The sequence below is a fragment of the Elephas maximus genome, chromosome 19 (genome assembly GCF_024166365.1).
Source record: "Elephas maximus indicus isolate mEleMax1 chromosome 19, mEleMax1 primary haplotype, whole genome shotgun sequence".
In the NCBI taxonomy this organism is placed as follows: domain Eukaryota; kingdom Metazoa; phylum Chordata; class Mammalia; order Proboscidea; family Elephantidae; genus Elephas; species Elephas maximus.
The window spans coordinates 48,671,031-48,695,307 of NC_064837.1; the positions used below are offsets into that span (position 1 = coordinate 48,671,031).

Below are 24,277 nucleotides of genomic sequence, written 5' to 3' on the forward strand. Positions count from 1 at the left end.
GGTGCCGAGAAGGAGATGAAGGAGAGAGCGTGTAGAATGCCCGGGAGGTGCTCAGGAAGGCTGAGAGAGGATGCTGTGGCTGCCTTGATTTGCTGGAAACTTTATATGCTGTCTGGGAAAGGCGGGGCCCCCATGACTGCTGACTGTAGGTTCTCCTCCAGATTTCATCACTCCAGGCTCGTCCAACTCCCCTCTCCGGATTGTTAAGCCTGGGGTCTACTCACTTCGCTGTCTGCTAGCTTAGGGTTCACACCCAGCTCCAGGGGGCGTGGGACTGAGAGAAGAACACACAAATGCCAAGTCGGTAGTGACTCAGGCTGGGTGGCTGAGACTCCCAGCTTTGGTTCCTGGAGCCCATGGGGCCAGCAGGGCCTCGGCACAGGCAGCTTTGCAGTGGCTGCGTCCCCTGGCAATGAGCCAGCTATCGAAAGGACTCTCTGCCCCACTGTGATGGCCTTGGCTGAGGGAGGCCTCAGCAGTGCCATCCCAGGGCTGTCTCCAGATACGGCTGTGGGCATCCTACAAGCCCAGCTCTAGGCACGCAAGGCAGGAGCTGGGCTCTAGGCCTGGTTCTGCTCTGCTCGCTGTGTGATCTGAGGTCCCTGCCTCCCCTCTCTGGGCCTCTGTTTCCCCTCAGTAAAGTGACCAGGCTGGACCAGGTGATCTCAGAGTCCTTTTAGTTCTGGTTCTAGAAATCCTATGACTCTCTTTCCCCTGCTGGATTCAACCCCACTTTCGGGGGCTACCTTTGAGCCCCCAGGATTGCCAAAAGTAGAATGTACCCTGGAAACAGCATGCACTTTGGATCAAGACAGGTGATAACTTAAATCCCTCCTCTGCCCCTTACGAACTGCACAGCTTAGCCCCTCTGGGCTTCAGTTTTCTCATCTGTAAAAGGGGAGGACACACCACCAGCCACATAGGAATGTACATGAAAGGCCCAGGCTGTACAGGGTTCAACAGTAGGCCCTCCCTCCCCCATGGCCAGCCCTGCCCCTCAGCCTCCCCATCCCTCCTTTCCAGCTGATTGGCCCCTCACTTGCCTCCTCACACCCCCCTCCGCTGCACTCTGTCACCTCCCTTTCATACCCCCACGCAGGCCCTGCTGTCTCCTTTCTGCTCCCACACTCCCCAGTGCTCTCTTCCTCCAGGCCAGCCCACTGCTCTTACCTGCTCACTTGTAAACCAGGCGAGGAGAGGAGGAGTCCTGTCCTGCCACTAGCACAGTGTGTGACCCCTGACCCTGTCATGGGCCTCAGAATTCCCACATGGAAAACAATGCTATCCAGGGATCCCTTCCCCACAATTTTCCCTGTGTGCCCACAGATCCCAGCCAGGGCTTGGCAGCTTCATTCATTCCACCACGGAGCGGGGGAAGAGCACTAAGATGCTCTGGTCACCTGACACCCCCAGGCATTACCAGGAGTGCTGCGAAGTTCTGAGAGGTGGGCATGATTTTGGCCAGGATTGCACAGTGAGGGAGCTGGGACATTCCCGAGCAAGTGGGCTTCCCAAGTCACAAGTCAACAGGGGAGCTGAGATTTGAGCCCCTGACCTTCTGCTCCCCAGCCTGTGACCTTACCACTATCCTACACCCCTCCAAACCCTATTGCCATCTAATTGATTCCTACTCATGGCGACCCCATGCATTACAGAGTAGAACTCCTCCATACGGTCATCTTGGCTGTGATCTTTACAGAAGCAGACCGCCAGGCCTTTTTTCCACAGTGCCATTGGATGGGTTCAAACCACAAACCTTTAGGTTAGAAGTCAAGTGCAAACCATTTGTGCCATCCAGTGACCTTGATGTCTCAAATTTGCATTATTTTTTAAACCTTGGGGTAACTCTGTCAAGTGAAGAGGGCAGAGGGAGTATCAGAAGAGGGGATGATTTGCCCAAAGTCACTCAGCTTTAAACTGCAGATCCAGGATTAGAACCTGGCACTCCAGCTCTCTTCATTCTCCCATGATGCCTTGCAGGCAGGAACCAGGTATGTCTGAGTTTCATCTACCTCCCCACAGCACCTGGTGCTGAGCTCAGTGGGCATGACCTTGGCCTGAGGCCTGGCTAAGCACTGAGGGCTGAAGGGAGGTTTAGGGGGCCTAGCCCCAAAGGCAGAGGCCTTCTTGGGTTTCTGTGGGATGACCCATGGTGCTGGGCGCTATCCTTGCCCCTGCTTAGGGCACAGGAGCCGAGAAAGGGCTTACCTCAGCCTGAGCTCGGCTGGGCGATACTGCCTGGAACCTTGAGGCAGAAAACCCCAGCTCAGCACACCCAGGGTTTTGTACTACCACAGCGTATCCTGCCATCACCTGCTTGCAGGCACATGGCCCAGAGGTATGAACAGAGCCCAACGCCCAGAGTGTGCCTTTGGAGCCAGGCCTGGAAGAGAAAATTTGATGCTCCTCTCCCTCTCTCCCAAAGTAAGCAAACGGGACTCTGGAATCTTGGACAAGAACCCCACCATCTCAGGTGTCAGGATAGACCTGGAGTTCAGATCCAACCAGACTCCAGCTTCAGAACTGGAAATGGCCTTCAAGGTCACCAAAGGTCATCAAGCTCCAACCAGAGAGAGTAAGACACCTATCCAAGGTTAAACAGCATGGAAGCGAAAGAGCTGAGACTCAAACAGGCCTAGCTCCCCAAAGAAAATTCACACCCAAGCTCCCAGCGGAGTCTCTAGGAACCCCTTCCTTCTCTGCTCCCTCCCACACCTTCTTGCCTCCTTCATCAATTGGATCACCGCCTCCCCCCACCCCAGCCACATTTCTGGAGAAATCAGGGTGGGATCACACACAGGCCCAGGGCTGAAGATCCGGGTATCCTCACGGTCTAAGAAGCTGCCAGGAAGTCACCCACCAACCCATAAACCCTCTCTGTCAACACCATAGATCGAGCCCCACTGCGTGAACAGAACTCAGGAGGAGGGGGCCAAGGGAATCATGACACAGCCCCAGCCCCTGACCTCAGAAGAGCTTGTTGTTTGACCCAGGAGAGAAAACTAAGGCTGGGAAATACAGTTCCACATGGCAGGAAATGAAGGGCTAGGTTGCTGGCACAGGTCAAGCCTGGGGGGCTTGGCCCCCTCTGTCACCCGCCCCCCCTACACACCGCAGACTGCATCCAGGGTAAGGGCCACCCGACTCTGAGCCACAGCAGTGAAGGAGGGTCTGGCCTGCCTAGCCCTGGCCTTCCGAGTAACCAGGGGAGAGGCTTCCTGGCAGAGAAGCGGCTCCAGCCAGGCCTCAAAGGATCCAAATAGGCAGAGAAGGAGCAGGAGGACATTTCTGCCGTGCCAGCAATGTGCACCTGCCCTGAGATTTCCAATAGCCAAAACCACTAAGCCTGATGGGCCCAGAGCACAAACTCCCCCAAGCTTGCTCCCCTCCAGGCAGTGCATTCCCCCACCCCACCACTGGCCTCCTTCCTCCTTCCTTCACCCCACCCCATCTCTCATATGAGGTCATCTCTGCCAAGCTGGCTGGGAAACATTATTGGCAAGTGCCAGGCCTCAACTTGCTGTGAGTCCCCATTCAAGTCCTGGCTCCTGCTCCCACCCGTAGCACCGGCATTGCCAAGGACCAGCCTGGCCATGGGGATGTTCTACAGGCTCGCTGAGGGATTCCAAGGACCAGCCAGGCTGGGTGCTGGGGTTGGGGGGAGGGTAGCAGAGAGGGGCAGGAGGCCTGAGGGAGGCTGAGCAGTGAAAGGGGTCTCTGCAGGGTCCCCAACCCCTGGTGGGCAGGCCAGGGCCACAGGCATCAGGGCAGGATGAGGAAAGAGAAGAGCCCCGACAGGCCAGGACACAGCAAGCTGCTGTCAGGGCAAGGGCGGGGCCAAGCCTTGGGGCCAATTGTTTAGCCTCTCTGACCCGTAGCCTCCTTCTCTGGGAAATGAGAATAGTGTAATAGCACTAGGTCACAGGCATGTTAGGAAGACTGGAAGTGAAGTAAATAAAGCACCTGGTACAGGCTGGTGGCTATCACTTCACTAATTCAGCAGGCACTATTCTAGACACTCAACAAGACAGAGAAGCCCCAGGCATGCAGTCTGGTGGGGAGAGGTCAATATAATCACAACACTGTATGCTCAGGCTGTGATGGGGTACGGGGGTCTTCAGGGAAACAGAGGGGAGCGGGCTCCCTGGGGATGACAAATGTCCCCAGTCCAGGCTCTAGCCCCCTGACAAGTCCCACATGAAGGTGAGCCTGTGAATTTCAGGTGTGCTTTAGGGGTTCCTCCTCCTTCCGGATTGTCGATGTCTCCCTTCTGAGGGCAGGGGCTGTCCCAGCCCCTCACACTGCTCTGTGCAAACAAGGGCTCCTCAGGGAGATTTTGGGCACGGTCACAGCTGCCGCTCTGTGCCCATTGGCAGAACCTCCATTGGCTCTGGTCCTTCTGTTCCCATCTACCTCCCACAGCCTGAGCCAGCACAGAGCCGCACACTACATAGGGGCAGGGGAGCATCGTCAGCCCCGCCACTGTGCCCTGACCAGCCGCTCCCTCTGGGCAGGTGCATCTCTGGGCCAGGGCCTGCATCTCCTCCTTCCCCTCACTCAGGGCGACCCAGGCACAGAGCAGGATGGGGTTCCCAGCACAGGTGTCATCATCTGCCCTGCCGGAAATGCTGCTGGGTCAGCCCTCCAGGGCGAGGGTGTGGCTAAGGAAGAGTCCCAGGGGGCTGACTACCTGGCATGGGTCTGGGTCTGGCTATGGGGAGAGTGTGTTCAGCATACGAGAGTGGGAGAGGTGTCTCATGGGCAGTTGCAGACCGGCAGCTTCTGCCTTGCTGACAGAGCCGTGAAACGTTCTGGCAGCAGCGGGGCGGAGTGTGCGTGGACCTGTGACTCCCTCCGCAGATCCCCACAGCTCAATCCCTCAATCCAGCCACTACTGCATGTCCCCAGCAGCCTGGGCCTGCATGGGGTATCCTGGATGAAGCCACCAAAATTCCCCACACCACCCCCAAGAGGACCATGGTTTCAGCCCTGGGTCACTCTTCCCCAAAGCCCTGCCTGCCCTGAGCGCTCCTTGAACGTATGAGGCTTTCCTTGGCGGCGGGGGGGGGGGGGGGGGGTGGGGGGGCTGGGACCATTCCCTGGGAACATGCCTGTGTCCCAGCACACAGCCACCGCCTGTTCCGGCTTAGCTTTCTAGACACACCTCGGTGCTCCCCTAATTGTGGCTTCCTGACCCACCTACCCATTCACTATGGGGAGGGGCTTCTTCCCCAGCAGAGGGGTGCAGGGTGCTGTCTCTGGCCCTGTCCCACACTGTGGCCCCTCCCCACTCAGCTCATCAGTAGGAGTGGATCCTGGGGAGTCTGCTGAGGGGGGACAGCCCCTGCCTAAGTGCCCGGGCAGGCTCTCAGCTCCTTTTCTGGCCCAGGCTAGTGTGGGTTCTGCTCCCCTTCCATACCCACTCTACCCCTGACAAGCCAGGCTCCCGACAACGGCTGAGTCATGCTCCCTTGAAGCCTCAGTGTCCCCCTCCACACAATGGGGCGCCTCATCCCAGACCCTCCCTGCCGTCTGGGACTGTTGTTGGGATAAGTGAGATCACCCTTTGGGATGAGCCATCCAGGCCCAGGGCTGGTTCTTCTGGTTGCAACTGGAAGTGCAGCGGGGCCTGGTGGGAACAGCACCTCCCTGCCGCCTTCGTCCTTGCCCATATTTGCTGCCTGGGGAGCTGAGAGCCAAGGCCTCTGAGCAGGGCTCTCACTCCTAGCCTGCCCCTGCTCTAAGACCGGGAGCAGCAGCCGCAGACACAGACTCCCCACCTCCCTGGAGATTAGCCTTTGCCCTGTGGTGTCAGAGCCGGGGGGCCGTTAGCTGTGGCTCAACTCACCCCCTTTTATAGTGCAGCGGCTGAGTTCCAGAGCGTGCCTATGGCCTGCTCAAAGCCACCACGCCCCAGCTTCCCATTTCCCCGTCCTGTGCTCCTTCCACTGCCCCCACCTGCACACCTCTGGTCTCAGCTAGCCCCAAGCCCCCCACCACGCCAGGCTCAGGAGGCTCTGGCCCATACTGCGCCCTCCCAGCCTCCAGGCATCAGGAAAGAAAGGGTGGATCACCATGGATCACCAGCCTTTAGGAGATACAAACCTCCCCCTCCAGCTCTCCCCAAACCCAAAAACCCACTGTGCTTGTTGCCGGGTGAAAACCCCAGGTTTTGCTCCGCATGACTCGTTACAGCCAATAAACAACAGGCCAAAGTGGAAGATCAGAAAGACGCCTTTATTTCATTGAACAGGGAAAGGAGCAATCGGGGCTGCTGCCTCCAAGACTGCTCACAGACAGCTTGGAGGGGTGCGGGAGGTGGGCTTTTATAGACAGCAGACAAGGAAAGGTAAATTCATTATGAATATTCAGGATTGACCTTCACGCAGGCGCTCAGAGCTTGGGAATGACTATTTTCTTTAGACAAGGGTTCAATCCCCAGGATGGATGAAGAGGTTGATTTTCTTTCATTAGGATGTTCAGTCTCTACCCAGAGGCGGGTCGAGGCCGTCTACGGCCCGTTCTGTGTTGTCTTGTCCAGGACAATTTCAGAAGGAAGTGCAGCTTACCCTGCTTGGTGTAGGAGGATAAGCCAGAGCAGGTGTCTCTCAGAAGGGTTGGGCTCTGAAGCTGCCTACCTCATTCTCAGGTGGATTCTGACTCAGTGACACCATAGGACAGAGTAGAAGTGCCCCATAGGGTTTCCAAGGCTGTAATCTTTATAGAAGCAGACTGCCACATCTTTCTCCCATGGAGCAGCTGATGGATTCGAACCACCAACCTTCCGGTTAGTAGCCAAGTGCTTAACAAGTGCTTAACAATTTCGCCAACAAGGCTCCTTTCAGCTCTCCCAAGACTTATTCTTTACCCTGGTCTGAGATGACCCTTGAGTGTCCAAAGACTCTACTCTCCATTCTCTCCCAATATGCCCATGACAAAGATGCATTTCACGTCTGAATGGACAAGCTCAGTGTAGCCCTCCCCCCATACTCCTACCTCCCAGCCTCCATGCTCCAGGAGTAAAAGGGTGTGTAGAGGGCCTTGGCCTAGCTTTATAGCAGTAGAGACAATCCCAGGCCTCTCAGTGAGTAGGGTTGGGGGCATCTCTACTCTTGTTAAACTCAGCCCACTCCCTTTCCTTGAAGAAAACCAAGAAAGTAGGCTGGCCCCACCCAGTGGTTTCCGAATTTACTCGAAGGAAGAGTTCCAGGTGTCAGGGCTCCTCCCAGCCTCTTTCACAAGAGCCATTCTCGCACACACACCCCTTGCCTGCCACCAGAATGACAAGGGGCTGGGGCTCAGACAGGACCCCAGCAGTGGCTGGGGCAGGATTGTCCCCACGGACACAATTGTTTCCCACCTTCCCTCACCCTGCCCCCATCCCCAGGCTGCTAGAACCAAGGGGGCCAAACTGAGCCCCCCAGGCCCTCAGGAAGAGTGGGCTGTCCCCTGGCACAACCTCCCCAGCTGTGGGGACTCCCTGCCCCACCCCCATCCTGAGTAGCAGCTGACCATTTGGGGAAAAATCCCTGGGAGAGGCCCCATCCTTCTCCCACACTCGCCCCAGTCCACAGCCTCTGCAAGCATCAGCCTCCTGCTCACATTCCTGGGGTGGGGGCAATCAGTGTATCCCAGGGGTCTAGGGCCCCTTCTGGAAGTTTCCTGACACTCATGTGGGAACCTGAGCCCTAACCACCCAGGGCCCAGCCTGCCTTACCACCTATTCCCTACCCTGTTTCTCTCCTGGAAGGACCCTCCTCACCCACCTGGTGGACTGGGAGGACCATTTGATTTGGATGCTTCATTCTTTGGGACTCAGGCTCCTGAACCTGAGATCATCCTGTCCATTTATGGATGAGAACATGAGGCTCAGCAAGAGAAGGACTGCCTGAGGCCAAGGAGCTAGTTATTGGGCTAGAGGGAGCTGCCTAAGACCGCCCCTGATATCCTGGCTCCCCTCTGGCTCTAGCACTGCTGGGCCCTCTCGTGTGGACCACCAGCCCTTGGGAGATGTAAAGGACCTACCTACCACCCAGCTCTCCCCAGACTTATTCTTCACCCTGGTCTAAGATGACCCTTGACATCCAAGATGATAGTGAGCGTCCAACGACTCCACTCCCCATTCCCTCCCAAGCCACCCATTTCTCACTAGGGCCCAATCAGTGACCATGACAAGGATGCATGTCTGAATTGACAAGCTTTATTTGGGTCAAGCAGGGGAGTGTGGAAAAGGGGCTGGAGCAAGTGAGCTAGAGGCCAGGGGGGCCATAGGCTACAGGGTGGATGGGGTGGCCACCTCCCTGCCACCTAGTGGGCTGGCCGGGGAAGCCAAGTCTTCAGTGGGTGGTCTGGTGGACCTTCTCCTGGGAGGAGATGACCCTGCCATCCTGGAGCTCCTCCACAATGGTGCGCACCTGGCGGGTGGTCACGGCTGTGGGAGAAACAGACACTCAAGGCCAGGACCCTCATTCAGCCTCCAGGCCCCCTGAGCAGAGCCGCCTCTCTCCCCAGACCTCTCCCAGAGGCTTTGTAGGAATGCTTCTGCTGGACCCTCAAGGTTACATCCACACACATGTCCCTCCTGCCCTTTCCAGTATCTCCCTTCCTTCCATCCTCTGCTGGGGTCCCTGTGTAAGTCCTGCCTCCCCAGGGAGTTTATTAGCTTCTGACCCACTGTGTTCTCCTGCAAGACAGGGGACTACTGGAACTGAGATCTATGTCCATTTCTCCGTAGTCTCCAGGGCATGGACTATGCTCCTGTGTCCCACATCAGGCTGGGATCTCCAAGATGAGAACCAGGTCACCCCATTAGACTAGACACCCCAGGGCTAGAATCATATCTCCCCATGAGAATGTGATTTGCAAGACAAGGACCATGCCCCTATCTCCCAACAGACTAGCATCTCCAGGGACAGGATTACTTTTGCACCATCCTTCCAGGTCTCAAGAGCAAAGGTGATGAGACCATGTCCCTATCACCCATCAGATGACAGTCTCCAGGACTAGGACTATGTCTCCCCCATCAGACTAGGATCTCCAGGGCAAGGACCACTTCTCTGCCCCCTCCCATCAGACCAGTGTCTGCCTTATTTGATCCTTCCCCTGAGCATCAAACCTGAGCCCTAACTGGTTTCTCCCCCCATGATGGTTGGAGTTCCTGGACCACCCCAGGCAAGGTTCCCCCCGCCCAACAATGTGCAGATGGGTTGCCAGTCCTGTGCACCCCCAGCCCTTTGCCCCCATAGTCCTTACGTTCTCTGGGCTTGTACTGAGGGAGGCTGCAAAAAAAAAAGGGGGGGGATTAGATGCGGGTCTGAGATCCCCACACCCAACCCAGGGACCCTCAGCCCTAGCCCGGGCCCCCACTCACTGGGCGTCCTCGCCCTCCAGCAGGCGGCGGTAGGTGGCAATCTCTTGCTCCAGCCGGGTCTTCACGTCCAACAGGATCTTGTATTCCTGGTTCTGTTGCTCCATCTCGCAGCGCAGCTGTGCCAGCTGCTCCTCCACACTGCCAATCAGCCCCTGAATCTGGGACAGCTGCATGCAGTAGCGGTTCTCTGTCTCTGCCAGGCTGCCCTCCAGTGATGCTTTCTGCAGGAAGATAGGAGGACCAGGAGTCAGCAAAGGTGGTCAGGGCCCTCCTCCTGGGCCCAGGCCACTCCCCATGCAGAGCAGCACTCCTACCATGCTGAGCTGGGACTGCAGCTCAATCTCTAAGGCCTGCAAGGTGCGCCGGAGCTCAGAGATCTCGCTCTTGCCGCTCTGCACCAGCTCGCTGTTGGTGGCCACCTCGCGGTTCAGCTCCTCTGTCTGCAGACAGGACACAAGCACAGGCAGTGTGAGCTGGGCTTCCTTCCCCAAATCAGAAGACCCCCCCACCCCGGCCTCCATATGCTCAGCTCAGGGCCCCATCTGAGCCCAGACAGGGACTTCAGGTTCTTCCCATGTGATACCCCTGCCATGGCCACCTTCCTGACCGCTAACCATCCCTTGGGCCTCTTTGGCTTCCTCCCAAACCTGGTTATGGAGGGGGTGATGCCTTCTCACCAGCTTCCCACTTCCCAATTCCCTTCAGAATGTTAAGTTTTTATCATTAATCCCTACAAGTGGGAGGAATAGAAATAAGAAACTTGAGAACCAGCCACAACTTGTAACCTGGTTCCTGATTTCTCAAGGGAACGGTTGAAGCTCCAGAGGCCTTTGCTCTCTGCCTTTATTTCAGAGGGTGGCTCCCCGCCTCCTCACTCACCCTCCAGATCTCCAGGCCTGTTGATGGGATGGGAAACCCTGACCCCCAGGGTCCCTGCAGTTCTCTGATGATGGGACACCCCCAATGTGCCAGGCAGTGGGCTTACTGTTGGAGCTCAAGCCCTTGCACCCCTAGCTCCTGAGAGAGGCCCACCTTGGTGAAAAACCAGTCCTCAGCATCTTTGCGGTTCTTTTCTGCCATCTTCTCGTACTGATCGCGCATCTCGGACAGGATGCGGCTCAGGTCCACGCCAGGAGCTGCGTCCATCTCCACGTTGATGTCACCGCCCACCTGGCTTCGCAGGGAGTTCATCTCCTGTGGAGGAGGGGGATTATGGGTATAGGCACCTGGGTCTGTCCTCATCCCTTTCTCCCAACCCTTCCCAGCAAGGTTTTTGGAATTTCTGATGGAAACAAGGCAGCGGGGCCTATTCTGACCATCCTTTGCTCTGGATGCCCTCTACCCTCTGACCCTCCTGATGACTTTTGTTTGATTGTTCTGTATGGCCCCTGCCTCAACCATCAGACTGGGGGTTTCCTGAGGGCAAGAATTATGTCTGCCCCAGTAGACTGAGGGCTACCAAAAGGTAAAATGTAATTCTTAGACCTGTGCCCCCCGGGATTTACTTTCTAATTTCCAAACTTCTAAGTGGGGCCCAGATTCTAGGGTTTGAACTGGGACAAACAGGACACCTCCTCACTTATCCCCCATCCTCGTTAGGGAGGTCATAATGGGCAGGGGAGGTCTCTGCTGACCCCTAGAAGTTTCTCCAGATGCAGAGAGACAGTGTGGAGGAGGCTGTCCTAAATACTGGCAGTCAGGGCAGCACTGTAAGGTCACCAGCCCTGTGCTCCTCATGACCTCAGCCTTGGCCCGGCCCCAGATCCTTGCTGTCTGTCCTGCAGCCTCTTTGACCTGCTTCCCAGCTCTCACCTCCTCGTGGTTCTTCCTCAGGTAGGCCAGCTCCTCCTTGAGGTTCTCGATCTGCATCTCCAGGTCAGCTCTGGCCAGGGTCAGCTCATCCAGCACCCTGCGCAGGCCATTGATGTCGGCCTCCACGCTCAGACGCAGGGCTTGCTCAGTCTCGAACCTGCAACAGAACCAGGGACATCAGTCCAGGCTTCTAGCAGGTCCTGTCTTCTCACCCTGCCTTTGCCTCAATAGGGTTCTAAGGACTTATGGGTGACAGTAGCAGGAGGAGTGGAAACAAATTCTAGCCCTGGGTCCTGAGACCATCCCAGGGCAAGGCCCCATACCTACCCACTTCCTTACTCTCTTCTCTGCCTTTCCTTCCCTTCTCATATCATGTGGCTAAGCCCAGAGACCTCAGGGTTTATGAGACCACCTGCTCCTTCCTGGACTAGGGGTAGGCTCTTAGCGGCTCCCAGGACATCCCCACCCCAGCTCCTGTACTTGCCACACGCTCCAAAAGAAAAGGCAACAGAGGGGTCCTGGGTGGGGAAGATGCCCCAAGCTCCTCTCCTAGCCTTCCCGGGTTGCCCAAGGCTAGCAACTCACTTGGTACGGAAGTCATCGGCAGCCAAACGGGCGTTGTCGATCTGCAGCAGAATGTTGGCGTTGTCCACGGTGGCCGTGAGGATCTGGGAGATGGGAGAGTAATCAGGTCATGGGGTTGGGAAATTCAGCCAGACCATGGCAGAGGCTGAGGGGGGTGGGGGCTTAGCAGGAGTGTGTGAGCTGAAACTTACCTCCCTTCCCCCCAGGACCTGCCTCCCCAACACAGACCCCCATGCCAAGCTCTGCCTTAAAGGAGAGGAGGATGCCGGCTGGGAGTGCCAGGAAAGCCAGAGGAGAGTTCCAGAATGCCCTTGAGGTAGAAGCTGTTCCAGAATTTCAGATGTGGAAAACCCTCCCCATTTTACAGTCAGGGGAAGTGGAGGGGGCATGGTAACTCTGAGAGGTTCCCCAAAAGGGAGGCAAAGGAGCCCTTACCAAGTAGTATCTCCAAATCAGAAGACATGACCCCAGCTAAGCCCTAGCCCTGGGCTTCAGCAGGCAGCCCCACCTGGGGGGTGGCCTGGATAGGATATTTGCTGAGCCCCAATCATAAGGGGACAACAGGAGGGGTGGGGAAGCCTGATAAATCCCCAAATAAGGTCAACAAGCAGCATTTTCCTGTCCTGAGGTCCCGCCCCTCTCCTGCCACCTCCTCCCAGCAGGTGCTGTGAGAAGCTCACCTAGCCCCTCTACCTCCCCAGCATCCCAAGTCCCCCTCCTGCTGACCCCTGCTCCAAAGGAGAGAGGCAGCAGGCATCCAGCCACCCACAGGCCCAGCCCTCCACGTGGGTCCTCTCATGTTATCCTACAACCACATAGGGCGGCAAGAAGCTCTGAGATGAGGAAACTAAGGCGCAAAGGGGCTCCAGAGGCCTGTTTACCCCGACTCAGCCTGCTCCCCCTGAAAGAGCAGGGGTGGGGCCCCAAGGTGGGCTCCCAGAGGCCAAGCTGGAGCCAAGCTGCCCTTGATGCAGGGAGGGCCCCGGGCTGGAGAGGGGGGAAGAGAAGCCATGCCCCCATGGGTCCCATCCCACCAGCAGGCCCCACCTTGTTCTTCAGGTCCTCAATGGTCTGGTAGTAGTGGCTGTAGTTGGGGGCAGGCCGCGGGGCCTGCTTCTGGTACCAGTCACGGATCTTCACCTCCAGCTCGGTGTTGGCCTCCTCCAGGGCCCGCACCTTGTCCAGGTAGGAGGCCAGGCGGTCATTGAGGTTCTGCATGGTGGCCTTCTCTCCTCCTGCCAGCAGCCCGTCAACGCCCCCAAAGCTGCTGCCATAGCCACTGCTATAGCCGCCGCCAGAGCCGAAGCTATAGCAGCCGGAAAAGCTGCTGCTGCCCCCAAGGGCACTGGCCCCAAGGGTACTGCCCAGGCCACTGGCAAACCCTAGTTGGCATGAGCCTCCGCCCAGGCTGCCAGACAGCCGGCAGGAGGTGCGGGAGCCACCCCCCAGGCCAGAGGAGCCCTTGATGGAGCTGGAAGAGGTGAACTGGCGGATGGTGGTGGCCATGGCAGCGAAGGTTGGCAGCAAGCGCTCAATGTGAGGGCTGTTGGCTCTAGCTGACGAGAGAGGCCCCGAGGTGTGTGCTACTGCCAGGGCTCATCTGCCGCCTTTATAGACGGACAAGTGGGCGTAGCAATTACAACAGGCTCCATCCTTTCTTTCCATTCCCCTCGGGTTTCATCACCACTGGCGGCCTGCCAGCTCCCAGGTGGCTGTGCCCCCCCCATGGGGCTTTGCCTCATTTCTCTGGAACCCCCATGCTGGGCGTCTGCGTGTGTGTGTCTCTGGTCTCAGGCTGTCACCTGTGATTCAGGCAGGCCCTGGAGCTATGCTTTCCTATGACCTAATACGGAGAAGAGGAAAAGGCAGGACGTCACCATCACTGGGCCCTCCCAGGCAGTGCCACCCCAGCCCGGCCCACTAGACCCCAGTGTCTGGTGGGGAAACTGGATGGGTAGCCCCCAGCCTGAGGTTGCTGTTCTTCACCACACATGACACCGCATGATCCTGGCCCTGGGCAGGATGCTGGGGAGACAGAGAGGACCTAGACCCCAGCCTGCCCTGGGGAAAGTGGGCCTAACCCCACCAGGCCCACCACACCACACATTAACCCCATCAGGCCTCAGAACACTGCCAGCCCATTTGACAGATAAAGAAACTGAGGCTCTGAGCATGGATGTGGTGTCCTCACTGCCCACCAAGCTCTGAAACTGGCTAGCAGGGCCACAGCCTTCATCCCACCAGGCCACAACCCCTCCTATGGACCCAGGCCACACTGGCCCTCCCAGTGCAGAACCCTGACACCCCGGAACCCACTCCAGGGGTAAGGTTCCCTCTGGTCAGTGTTCTGTCCTGTCCCCATCCCTAGGAACCCTGATGGACCAGCTTCCCCTTTTAGACTCCCCACTTCCTCTTATAGGTAGGGGCTCCTGGGCTGGGTGGGCAAGTGGGAGCTTAGCGGTAGGATTGGGAACTGGGATGGGGGTAGTTGTAGAGGCGGAGAAACTGGAAAAGCCCTGAGAGGCAGTGCCCCTTTCCACCCTCCTTACCCCTTCTATGCCCCAAGAGGCCTCAGGGTGAGGTAGGGGGCATGTGCCAGCTAGAAGTCTAAAGGGCCTTGCCTAAGAAGAGGCTCTGAGCTGAGACCCCAGGTCTCAGCTTCTCTCCCACCCCCAGCCTTCCTCAGAGACCCCACCAGCCCCCAGATGTGGCTCCTCAAGGTAGACCCTGCCCTGTGCCACGCCCCCCCTCCACCCTGCCCATCACCCCAAACCTGGCCCTGGGTCATAGGGTCCCAGCAGGCCTGTGGGCGGAATGTGGTCGTGTCTCAGGCTGTTGATGGCTTCACCTCCCAGACAGGCCCAGACAGCCCCCGCCAGCTGCCGAAAGAGATTCTCCAATAACCCAGCAGCTGCCAAGCCACCAAAGCAAACACGACGCCCCCCACGCTCACACGCACCCCACCCGGGTGGAGCCTGTCTGGTTTCCCTGGAGGCCGCTCTGTGCCACCTCCTCTCACCAATCAACACCGTTGACCACTCCCTCAGAAAGCCCTCAGTCCAGACCCTCTCCCTCCTCTCTCGGACCCAGACCAGCCCAGGGCTGAGGCGGGGAGCACTCTGTACAGCCGATGCAGTCCCCGAAAGCTATGGAGCCTTCCCAGGGACCAGCCTCAGGCAACAAGGAGCCAGAGGCTGACAAGAAACTTTCGCAGCGGACTGGCTATTCCAGAACCCTCTTGCCCTCCCAGGAGCCACAGGGTGGATGGGGTGGGCAGAGCAGCTTGGCAGGGAACAAGGTGATACCCTAATGCTCAGCAAACTCTCCTTCCCCACAACCCCTCTTCCTCAACCCACACCACCCCAAACCAATCACCAGACAACACAAGGCATGGAACATCAGCAAAGCTTTAATAGCAGTCACTGGGCAAGCCCAGGACTCCCTCCAGTGAGGGGCTGCAGAAAGCAGGTACAGAAAAGCAACTGCTCAGGGGCGGGGGCCCAGGCTGGCACTCCGGCGGCAGCATGTGGGGAGCTAGAGGCCAGGGCTGCTCCTGGATCCTAAAGGCTGGGCCATCAGTGGGTGGAGCGGTGCACCTGCTCACAGGAGGAGACCACCTTGCCATCCTGGACCTCCTCCACGATGGTGCGCACCTGGCGACTGGTCAGTGTGGCTGTGGGCAGGCAATCAGGAAGGAGCACAGGAAACATCAGGGCATAGCCCCCACTCCCACCCAGCCGTCCCACCTGCACCTCCCCAGGTCTCCTCTACACTGGGGCCCGCAGCCTCTGTCTGCTCCTTCTGAGTCTGGGCAGGACATGGCAGGCTCTTACCTTCCCGGGTGGACTGCAAGGCCGTGGACGAGGAGTACTGGGCAGCCAGACTCCCGACAGAGGGGACTTGTGAGCCCAAGGATCCCAGCCAGAAGCTCAGCCCCCTGGGAGCCCTCTGGGGACAGGGAGCAGCTGGGAGGCCGGGGTGGGAGGGGAGAGAGGTCCCAGCATACTGGAGAGAAATCATAGCTCGGAGTGCAGGGGAAAGAATGGCAACCCCAGAGGGTCAGAGGGCAGAGAGCAGGAGTGGGGGAGCAGCGACATGTCAAGGGAAGGCCCAGTGGCATTTAATGGCTATTAACCAGAGATTTACAAAAAACTGATCAACTGGTTTTTCCATAAATATCCCAAAGGCCCCAACAAATAGACTCATTAAAGCAGGAGAGACTGTGGTTAGACTATAGATAGACTTCTCCCTTGCTAGGGAGCAAAAAGCTGGAGTGTGTGATTAAGCATGGAGCCTCCAGAACATTCTCAGCCCTTCCCACCAGGGCCCTGATTAAACTTCCCAGTTCCCAGATGGCCACTCACCCCGCTCCTTATCCTGTGCTTGTTAATGGCATCACCAAACACACAGTCATTTGAACCAGAAACCCGGGTCATTGTCAGCCTCTCCTCTGTGGGTTCACTCTGCATTTATTGAGTCCTGACTGGTGAAAAAGGGGCCTTGGGAGGTCAGGGAGGCCCCACAGGTGACCAGGCAGTCCCTGGCAGTGGAGTGCACCCCTCCACTGAGGGCCCCTAGATCAGAGGCCTCACTTCCCTTATGGTCGTCACCATCTTCATCGTTGTCACCGTAGTGAAACCTTGGAGTCTGCGCCAGGCCCCAGCCGGTTCTTTGGATCCACAGATGAGGACGTTTCTGAGGTTGAGAACTTAAACCAGGCCACAGAGCATGTAAGCGACTGGCCAGCAGGAACGCCGACTCTTGGATGCCACTCCACTGCTGGCCTGCCCTCCTTCCTGCCCCACGTCCAGGCATTCGATTCTGCAGTTTCTTCCGGTGCACCACCTACATTTCCAGCCTCCTGACCAGTCTCCCCAAGCCCACCCTGACCCCTCCCATCCATTCCTCCCTCTGCAGCCAGAGTGAGCATTCTAAAATACCCTTATGACCATACCTCTCCACTGCTGAAAATCCCTCCATGGCTCCCTATTGCCCACACGATCTAGCCCAGATGCTTTAATTTGGCATTCCAGGGTCCTCGCATCAAGCCCCAGCCAGTATTCTCAGTTTCACGTCCTGCAAAACCCCTACAGTTGTGCCATGTTTCCAAGCCACCCCCTCTAAGTTCATTCACTGAGCGTTGGTTGGTGCTGTTTTCTTAGCTCAAATGTCCCTCTCTGGATGAAGCCACTGCCCCCAGCCCACCTGAGCAGGGGCCCCCACTCACTGGGAGTCCTCGCCCTCCAGCAGGCGGCGGTAGGTGGCAATCTCCTGCTGCAGCCACGTCTTCACGTCCAGCAGCACCTGGTACTTGTGGTTCTGGCGCTCCATGTCACAGCGCAGCTCACACAGCTTCTGCTCGATGCTACTGATGAGCCCCTGCAGCTGGACCAGCTGGGCCCCCGTAGCGCGCCTCTGTCTCTGCCAGGCTGCCCTCCAGTGACACTTTCTGTGCGCCAATAGGTGGCTCCATGAGACCCACTGGGGCCCTTCCCCACACTGGGGCACCAGAGGGTGGTAACTGGGGCAGAGAGGGGCCTGTGTCACTGAGTGAAGGAATGGGCTGGGCAGGGAGGTCTCTGGCTCCTGAGTAGGAGTCTACTAGGCTGAGACCACCTGGGGTGCCAGGTAATGGGCAGGGAGGGGGCGGAGGCCCTACCATGCTGAGCTGGGACTGCAGCTCAATTTCCAGGTTCTGCACTGTGCGACGGAGCTCCATGATCTCTCTCCTGCTGCTCTGCAGGGCCTCAGTGTTGGTGGCCACCTCGAGGTTCAGCTCCTCCATCTAGAAGGCAGGGCGGGTCACAGGGGCTTGAGGAGGTTTGTGGAAGGGGTGTGGAGGAGACAGGCTACCCCCAACCCTCCCTAGCCTTTGTGGAGCCCCAAAGACACACATGCAGAGAAACTCTGTGCCCTCACTGGGCTTAGTGGAACCCAGCTTGCTCTGCAGTTACTTGCACCCATTATTCCTACTCAGCTACAAGCACCCCCATTAGAGACTGGCTTTATTTCTTCTTGTGCCTGGGACTGTCCCTGGGACATTACAGATACTTAGTTTGTGATTACTAAGGGGATGAGTTATGTATCCAAACACACAAATCCCTGCTTTGGGAGAAGCCCTAGATGACAGGGGTTAGGAGACCCCCCCGCCAGCTCTATTTCCCAGGCCACAGTGAAAGGTTGTTTAGGCTCCAGGCCTCCCCGAGCCTCATATTTTGCATCTAACACATGAGGGCTTGGTCCAACTGGTTTCCACAGGTCCTGCCAGCTGAGACTCGGGTTCCAGCCCGCACCCAGCACACGTCCTCACCTGTGTGCACACCTGCTCGCTCATGGCCACCCACCTTGCTGAAGAACCAGTCCTTGGCATCCTTGCAGTTCTTCTCTGCAATTTTCTCATACTGGTCTCGCATCTCATTCAGGATGCGGCTCAAGTCCACAGTGGGGGCAGCATCCATCTCCACGCTGATGTCCCCACCCAGTTGGCCTCGAAGGGCAATCATTTCCTGGGCACAGAGGAGAGCAGGAGCTCACCCAGGGCCATCCTGGGGAGAGACCTGGGGCCTGCCTTCTCTACCCCTAGAAGATGGGTGTGATGACAGACAGACAGACTCAAGAGGCCAGCAGCTCCTCACCGTGAAGGTTGAGGTAGATGTTGTTACATCTCAACATGCAGGGCTGTGGGTGTCCACAATCTCCCCAATACACGCTGGTAGGCTGGTAGACTTCACCCACCCCCAACGTTTGCTGAGGTAGACAGAGAGATGACAGCTCTCTATCATGGTGGGTGATACCAAGAACAACCTCCCCTGCCTCCCTGGCCACCCACCTGGTTCCCCACCACCAGCCACTCAGCATGAGCTCAGGAACATTCCCCATGTTGGCATCGGCTGAGCCAGGCCCCGTCAGGAAGGTTAAAGTCCAGCTGGCTGGGGGAAGTTAGAAATCTATATAACCAGCCTCAAAGCCAAGTAGAAGCAATTTCTGGGTGTCCTGCTACTTGGGGTAGGCTCCCCCAGCTCAGACCAGCCAGGCGTCAGCTGAGAAGAAAGCCACCAGGACAGAATACAAAGCCTCACTGGCCCACAGCAGGTACTTGAATCCCCATCCTTTGTTGGGGTCCCTGGGAACCAGAGCTCTCTGAAAAACAGAGTCAGGAGAGGTGGCAGAGGGGTAGGATTGGACCTGGGTGTGGATATAGGTCAGACCTGGGGGAAGGCCCCGTGTGGCCTTGAATACATCACATAGTCTCCCCGAGCCTCAGTTTCTTCACTGGTTAAAAGGGGGAAGGAATATCCTCCTCCCAGTGAGCGATGTTGTCGGTATCAGCTAATTGCTGTGAATCATTTGTAAGATGCTGGGCAGATGTTCATTGTTGTTATGACTATCACTAAAATTAATTACAATAATTAGCATTGTGTGTTCTTAGACTGAGTCACCCATTAGATAGTTAACTGCCACGGCACAGTGGGCTGAGCTGGAGGGACAAGGAAAATACCTTAAGGGGAGAGGTCCCTCAGGCCTCACCCAGGGCCCTCTGAGGGTCTTCCAGGATGAGGCCAGGAACCCACCAGAGATGGGAACTGAACCAATAACATGGCCCCGGTCCAGGAAGATTGTGGAACCCCCACCTTGCTCCCAGACAAGTTTCTTATCCTCTTGGGCTGGCCTCACCTCCTCGTCGTTCTTCTTCAGATAGGCCAGCTCCTCCTTCAGGCCCTCAGTCTGCATCTCCAGGTCGGCCCTGGCCAGGGTCAGCTCATCCAGCACCCTGCGCAGGCCGTTGATGCCGGCTCCCACGCTCATCTGCAGGTTCAGCTCCGCCTCGTACCTGGGAAGGATAGAGGCCTGAGGCACGGACTGCCACCTGGACTCTCCCTCATGCACACACCGCTCTCATCAGTGGGGCAGAGCCCAGGCCCACTACCAGCCTCCTGGGCAGCCCCAGGACCCAGACTCACTTGGTGCAGAAGTCGTCGGCTGCCAGGCGGGCATTGTCAATCTGCAGCACGAAGCTGGCGTTGTCAATGGTAGCTGCCAGGATCTGGGGGAGATGGCGGGCTTTGTGAGCAAACACCCTTGGCAGCCCCAGAGAGCAGCCCTCAACATCCCTCTTGCAGCCCTTTGGGGAGTGGACCAAAGTGAGGTCAGTGGAGGTCATATGGTCTCCTCCTCTGATGGTTGTGGTTCTTAGGTGCCATCGAGTCAATTCCCATGCATAGCAATCCCATGTGACAGAGTAGAACTGCCCCATAGAGTTTCCTAGGCTGTAAAAGGAGCCCTAGTTGCTTGGTGGTTAAAGCGCTCAGCTGCTAACCAAAAGGTTAGTGGTTCGAACCCACCAGCCACACTATGGGACAAAGATGTGGCAGTCTGCTTCCGTAAAGATTTACAGCTTTGGAAATCCTATGGGGCAATTTTACTTTGTCCTCTATGGTCACTACAAGTTGAAATCAACTCGACGGCAATGGGTTTGGTTTTTGAAATCTTTACGGGAGCACACTGCCAGGTCTTTCTCCTACGGAGCCGCTGGGTGGGATCGAACCACCCAACCTTTCGGTTAGCAGCCAAGGGCGTAACTATTTTACCACCAGGGCTCCTTCCTCCTCTGATTACCCTGCTGGAGATTTCGGGGCCCAGCCAAGACCCTCAGAGGGCTCATACGGTGGTGGGGCCATGAGGCCTGCCCACAAGTAACCATGATGCCTGTAGAGAGACCCATATGCCCCTTCCTCCCCCCATGGGCCCACTGCCCAAGCTGCCTGGACCTCACTCCCTCTTCCCATTCACCTCTCCACTCAGTTGCCACCTCCTCCAGGAAACCCTCCTGGATTCCCTTTCTAGGTCCCTCCTCCCTGCCACATCTCCCATATCCCTGCCCATCTCTCTTTCCTGATGCTTCACCCAGGTGTGATTTTACACCTATTTCTCTGGCTTTTGTGGTTGTTTCTCCTCCACTGGCCTCTGAGCTCCAGGGGGCAGGAACCACATCTGTCTCACTCTCTTCAGAATCCCCAGCCCTGGGAGTCAGTCCCTGGGAGACATTTGTTTAATTAAGTGGTTAATTAATTAATGAGGTTGTGACTGGCCGCAGCTCAAACCTAAGACAAAGTTTTCTTTTCCCACAGGGTCACCTGGGAAGAACTCAGAAGACACGAGCTCAGAAGACACATCACTCTGTTCTGGTTGTTATTGCTAGTGCATTCAGGCAATGGCCATGGGAGTGGGGAGGAGAGTGTGGCCCCTCCCTGGTGGGCAGAAGGGAGCAGAAAGGTCACTTGGTGGAGGTGGCAATAAGCTGGGTAGAATCTGGAATTTTTTAAGGCTGAGGGTTGGAGTGTAGGAGGCAAAAAGGGGGCTGCACCAACAGGCACACACAGCCCCACTCGGCCCCTCCTGTACATCTAGGGCCACAGCAGCCCCTCCGAGACCCCGCCTGAGGCCCTAAGGTCTGTGAAGGACGCTGGGTCAGGCCCAGCTCCTTGTTTGCAGACTGAGCCCAAGGGCTAGTTTGTCACCACTCTGGGCCTCAGTGGACCCGTCTATCTTAGGCTGCAGAGACCAGCCCCCTACCGCTCTGCTCACAAGGCTGATTAGGCTCAGTGAGGGCCGGCTGTGAAACCTCAGGAAGCAGGTGAGGGTGACTCAGAGGGGCCCAGGCCTGACACAACAGAGGGTTGGTGGGGAGGTGCTGGCTGACCCTGGAGCTCCAGAGGGCTGACTCACCAGGACTCCCCTAGATTCCCCCGACCACGCTTATCTGATCTGGCACTCCCAGGAGCTCCACTTCCAGGGGAAGTTGTAGGAATCCCCTGTCTGGTGGAGGTCTCGGGCAGGAGCAGGCACAGCTGCCATAGCACAACAGCCAGGACTGGTTCTCCAGCCAGGAAACTGGGCAGACCTAGCCGGTGGAGCTCCTGGAGGTCATGAGTGAGTGAGTGTGCGTTTGTGTGTGTGTTGCCTCCTCCATCAGACTAAGTTAGAGAAGTGCCCTTCCCTGGGAGCTTCCAGCATGAGTGCCGAGACATGACTCCTGCCTTCAGGGACCCTCCGCCCCCAATCTGCAGGAGAGACATGGCCCTGGCCTTCAGGAAGCTCAGAGTGACCGTCATAGAAGGAGTGAAGAGGACCTATGGCAAAGGCAGCCAGGCTAGGTAAACCCTGCACAATGAGCAGGGCTGACCCTCAGAGTGCTGAAGGAACCCCAAGGCCTGGGGATTAGAGGTCAGTGTTATTCATCCAGGAGGACTGCCTGGAGGAGGAGAGGCAGGCAGGAGGGCAGATCCACAGGGGAATGAATGTTCCAGCCTCATCTCCCACCTCCCAAGCTCCTCCCACCTCTGGCCTTTGCCCATGCTACTCTCCACACCTGGGGTGCTTGCCTTAAAGGTGAAGTCCTCCTTGACCACTCCTCCACCTCCCACCTCAAAACATACCCCCCAGAAAGGGAGGGGCCCTCCTCTGTCCTCCTAGAGAACTCCAGACAACCTCTCTGCACAAATGTCATCTAGGCCTGGGACCAGTGACTGGCAAGTGAGTGAATGAATGAATGAATGAATGAATGAATGAATGATGGAGGTCTAGGATGGGGTGAGATGTTTGCATAGGTACAAAGTTGGGATGGAGTAACTCAGAAGCAGGTACTAAAGGCAGAAGACAGACAGCCAAGGGCAGGGACCTCCCACCTTGCTCCGCAGGTCTTCAGTGGTCTTGAAGTAGTGGCTGTAGTCGAGGGCAGGCCCAGGGCCCTGCTTCTTGTCCCAGTCATGGATCTTCACCTCCAGGTCAGCATTAGCCTCCTCCAGGGCACGCACCTTCTCCAGGTAGGAGGCCAGGCGGTCATTAAGGTTCTGCGTGGTCTCTTTCTCACTGCCACCCAACAGGCCACCTACCACACCAAAGCTAGATCTGAAGCCCCCACCGAGGTTGCAGGCGTAGCCACCACTGTAGCCACTCCCCAGGCCCACTGAGAAGCGGGAGGAGGTGACCGACATGTTGCCGGATCCCAACAGGTTGGGGACCCAGCAGGCACCCCAGACACGGACCGAGGACATCCAAGAGAAACCCCCGCTGGGCACACACAGGCCCTTCACGGAGCCTGAGGTGGAAAACTGGCAGATGCTGGTGGTGGTGGCAGCCATGGTGTCCACAGGTCAGATGCCGGATCTGATCAGGACAGAGACCCCGGGCGGCCCTTCATAGCCAGGACTCCGAGGGGCTGGGCCCCTGGCCCTTGAAGTCAGAGCCCAAACCCAAGCCATGTAATTTTGCCTGTATACCATCCGCACAGGGCCTGGGGCTCAGGCTGGACATGCTGAGTGCACCCCCAGATCCCCTCCTATGCCGAACCTGGCCTGGACATGGTGGACACTTAGGGGCGCGTTGTCTGCTCGGAAACAAAGGTGGTATTAGGAGCTGCAGCCCCAGGGTAGGGTGATCCTCCATCCTCAGCCCCAATTAGGCCACTGAGCTCATTCTTGGGGGGAGTCCGGAGAACCCAGCCCGGGGAGCCAGGAAGGGCATGGAACAAGGCTCCACAGGCCTGAAGCCTGGAGGCTTGTCTGGCCCCCACCCAGAATTCCTGGGCCCCAGGTAGAGGGTGGAGAGACTTGGACCCAACACCCTCCCCCAGGTACAGTGTGGTCTTAAGGGAGCCCCCCGTCTGAGGGGGCAGACACAGCCCCTGACCTCGGGGATCCCTAAGTATGAGGTGGGAGAATTAGCCTTCGACCTGAGGGAGCCCTCAGTCTGAGGGGGAAGATTTAGCCTCTGACCTGAGGGAGCCCTCAGTCTGAGGAGGGAGTTTTAGCATCTGACCTGAAGGAACCCCCATTCTGAGGGGGGATATTTAGCCTCTGACCTAAGGGAACCCCCATTCTGACGGGGGGAGATTGAACTTCTGACCTGAGGGAGTCCCTTCCCTCTAAGGGGTGAGACACAGTTCCTGTTCTGAGGGAACCCCCAATTTGAGGAGGTAGACAGCTCTCTCCTGGGATTATTCCAAGTCTGAGGTGGGGAGATACAACCCCTGGCCTTGGGGTTCCCCCCATCTGAGGGGAATAGTCATGGGCCCTGACCTGAGGGAGCTTTGGACACCAGGCCTTAGGGCAAGTCGGTTCAGTTCCTCCTTTGTAAAATGGAGATAATTCTTGGTCTCCCAAGGTCTAAGAGGGAACCTGGAGAGATAGCAACATCAGTCAAGCTCTGAAAAAATGAGCTCCACTCAGGTATTTCTGTGACCATGGGGTGGGGACAGGTCTGAGATAGAAGAGAGAGAGAATTGGGGTAACTGCCCTGCTTACCCTGCCCCCAACCCCAGTCCTGGAGCAAAGCCTCTCCAGAGGGGCTCCCAGAAGAGGTGCAGGGGAAGGCCATGGAGAAGTAGGATTCGTACAGCCAGGAACCCCTCCATCAGGCCACACCCTGAGGATGGGGCTAGTCCCCAGGAGCCAGATGCCACCCCCGGGAGGGAACAGGCCTATCCCACATCCTGGCGGCTGGCACAGCTTG

General features: G+C 57.4%; 2 protein-coding genes across 2 annotated transcripts; both read right to left on the reverse strand.

Moving 5' to 3' along the window:
* Positions 1-8,189: 8,189 nt before the first annotated feature.
* Positions 8,190-13,338, reverse strand: LOC126062076 (keratin, type I cytoskeletal 17). The gene is made up of 8 exons (XM_049859153.1): positions 12,815-13,338; positions 11,768-11,850; positions 11,183-11,339; positions 10,403-10,564; positions 9,685-9,810; positions 9,371-9,591; positions 9,253-9,278; positions 8,190-8,431 (listed from the first exon to the last, which is right to left on the reverse strand). The coding sequence occupies exons 1-8, from the start codon at positions 13,271-13,273 to the stop codon at positions 8,337-8,339; spliced, it is 1,329 nt and encodes a 442-aa protein (XP_049715110.1). The 5' UTR covers positions 13,274-13,338; the 3' UTR covers positions 8,190-8,336.
* A 1,953-nt stretch (positions 13,339-15,291) lies between these two features.
* LOC126062083 (keratin, type I cytoskeletal 42-like) lies at positions 15,292-22,761 on the reverse strand. The gene is given in 9 exon segments (XM_049859164.1): positions 15,292-15,440; positions 15,601-15,650; positions 16,995-17,170; positions 17,172-17,216; positions 17,427-17,552; positions 18,112-18,273; positions 19,442-19,598; positions 19,729-19,811; positions 22,453-22,761. Coding segments are annotated over 9 exon segments (1,206 nt in total). The 3' UTR covers positions 15,292-15,342.
* Between the last annotated feature and the right edge of the window lie 1,516 nt (positions 22,762-24,277).

Bases quoted from the DNA above. Each gene is read 5' to 3' on its own strand.
- LOC126062076 (XM_049859153.1), bottom strand. From the start codon at position 13,273: ATGGCCACCACCATCCGCCAGTTCACCTCTTCCAGCTCCATCAAGGGC. The intron at 9,811-10,402 runs GTGGGCCTCTCT...TCCTGTCTGCAG, and splicing joins AGGACTGGTTTTTCACCAAG to ACAGAGGAGCTGAACCGCGA. The intron at 9,279-9,370 runs GTGAGTGGGGGC...TTTTTTTTGCAG, and splicing joins CTGGAGGGCGAGGACGCCCA to CCTCCCTCAGTACAAGCCCA.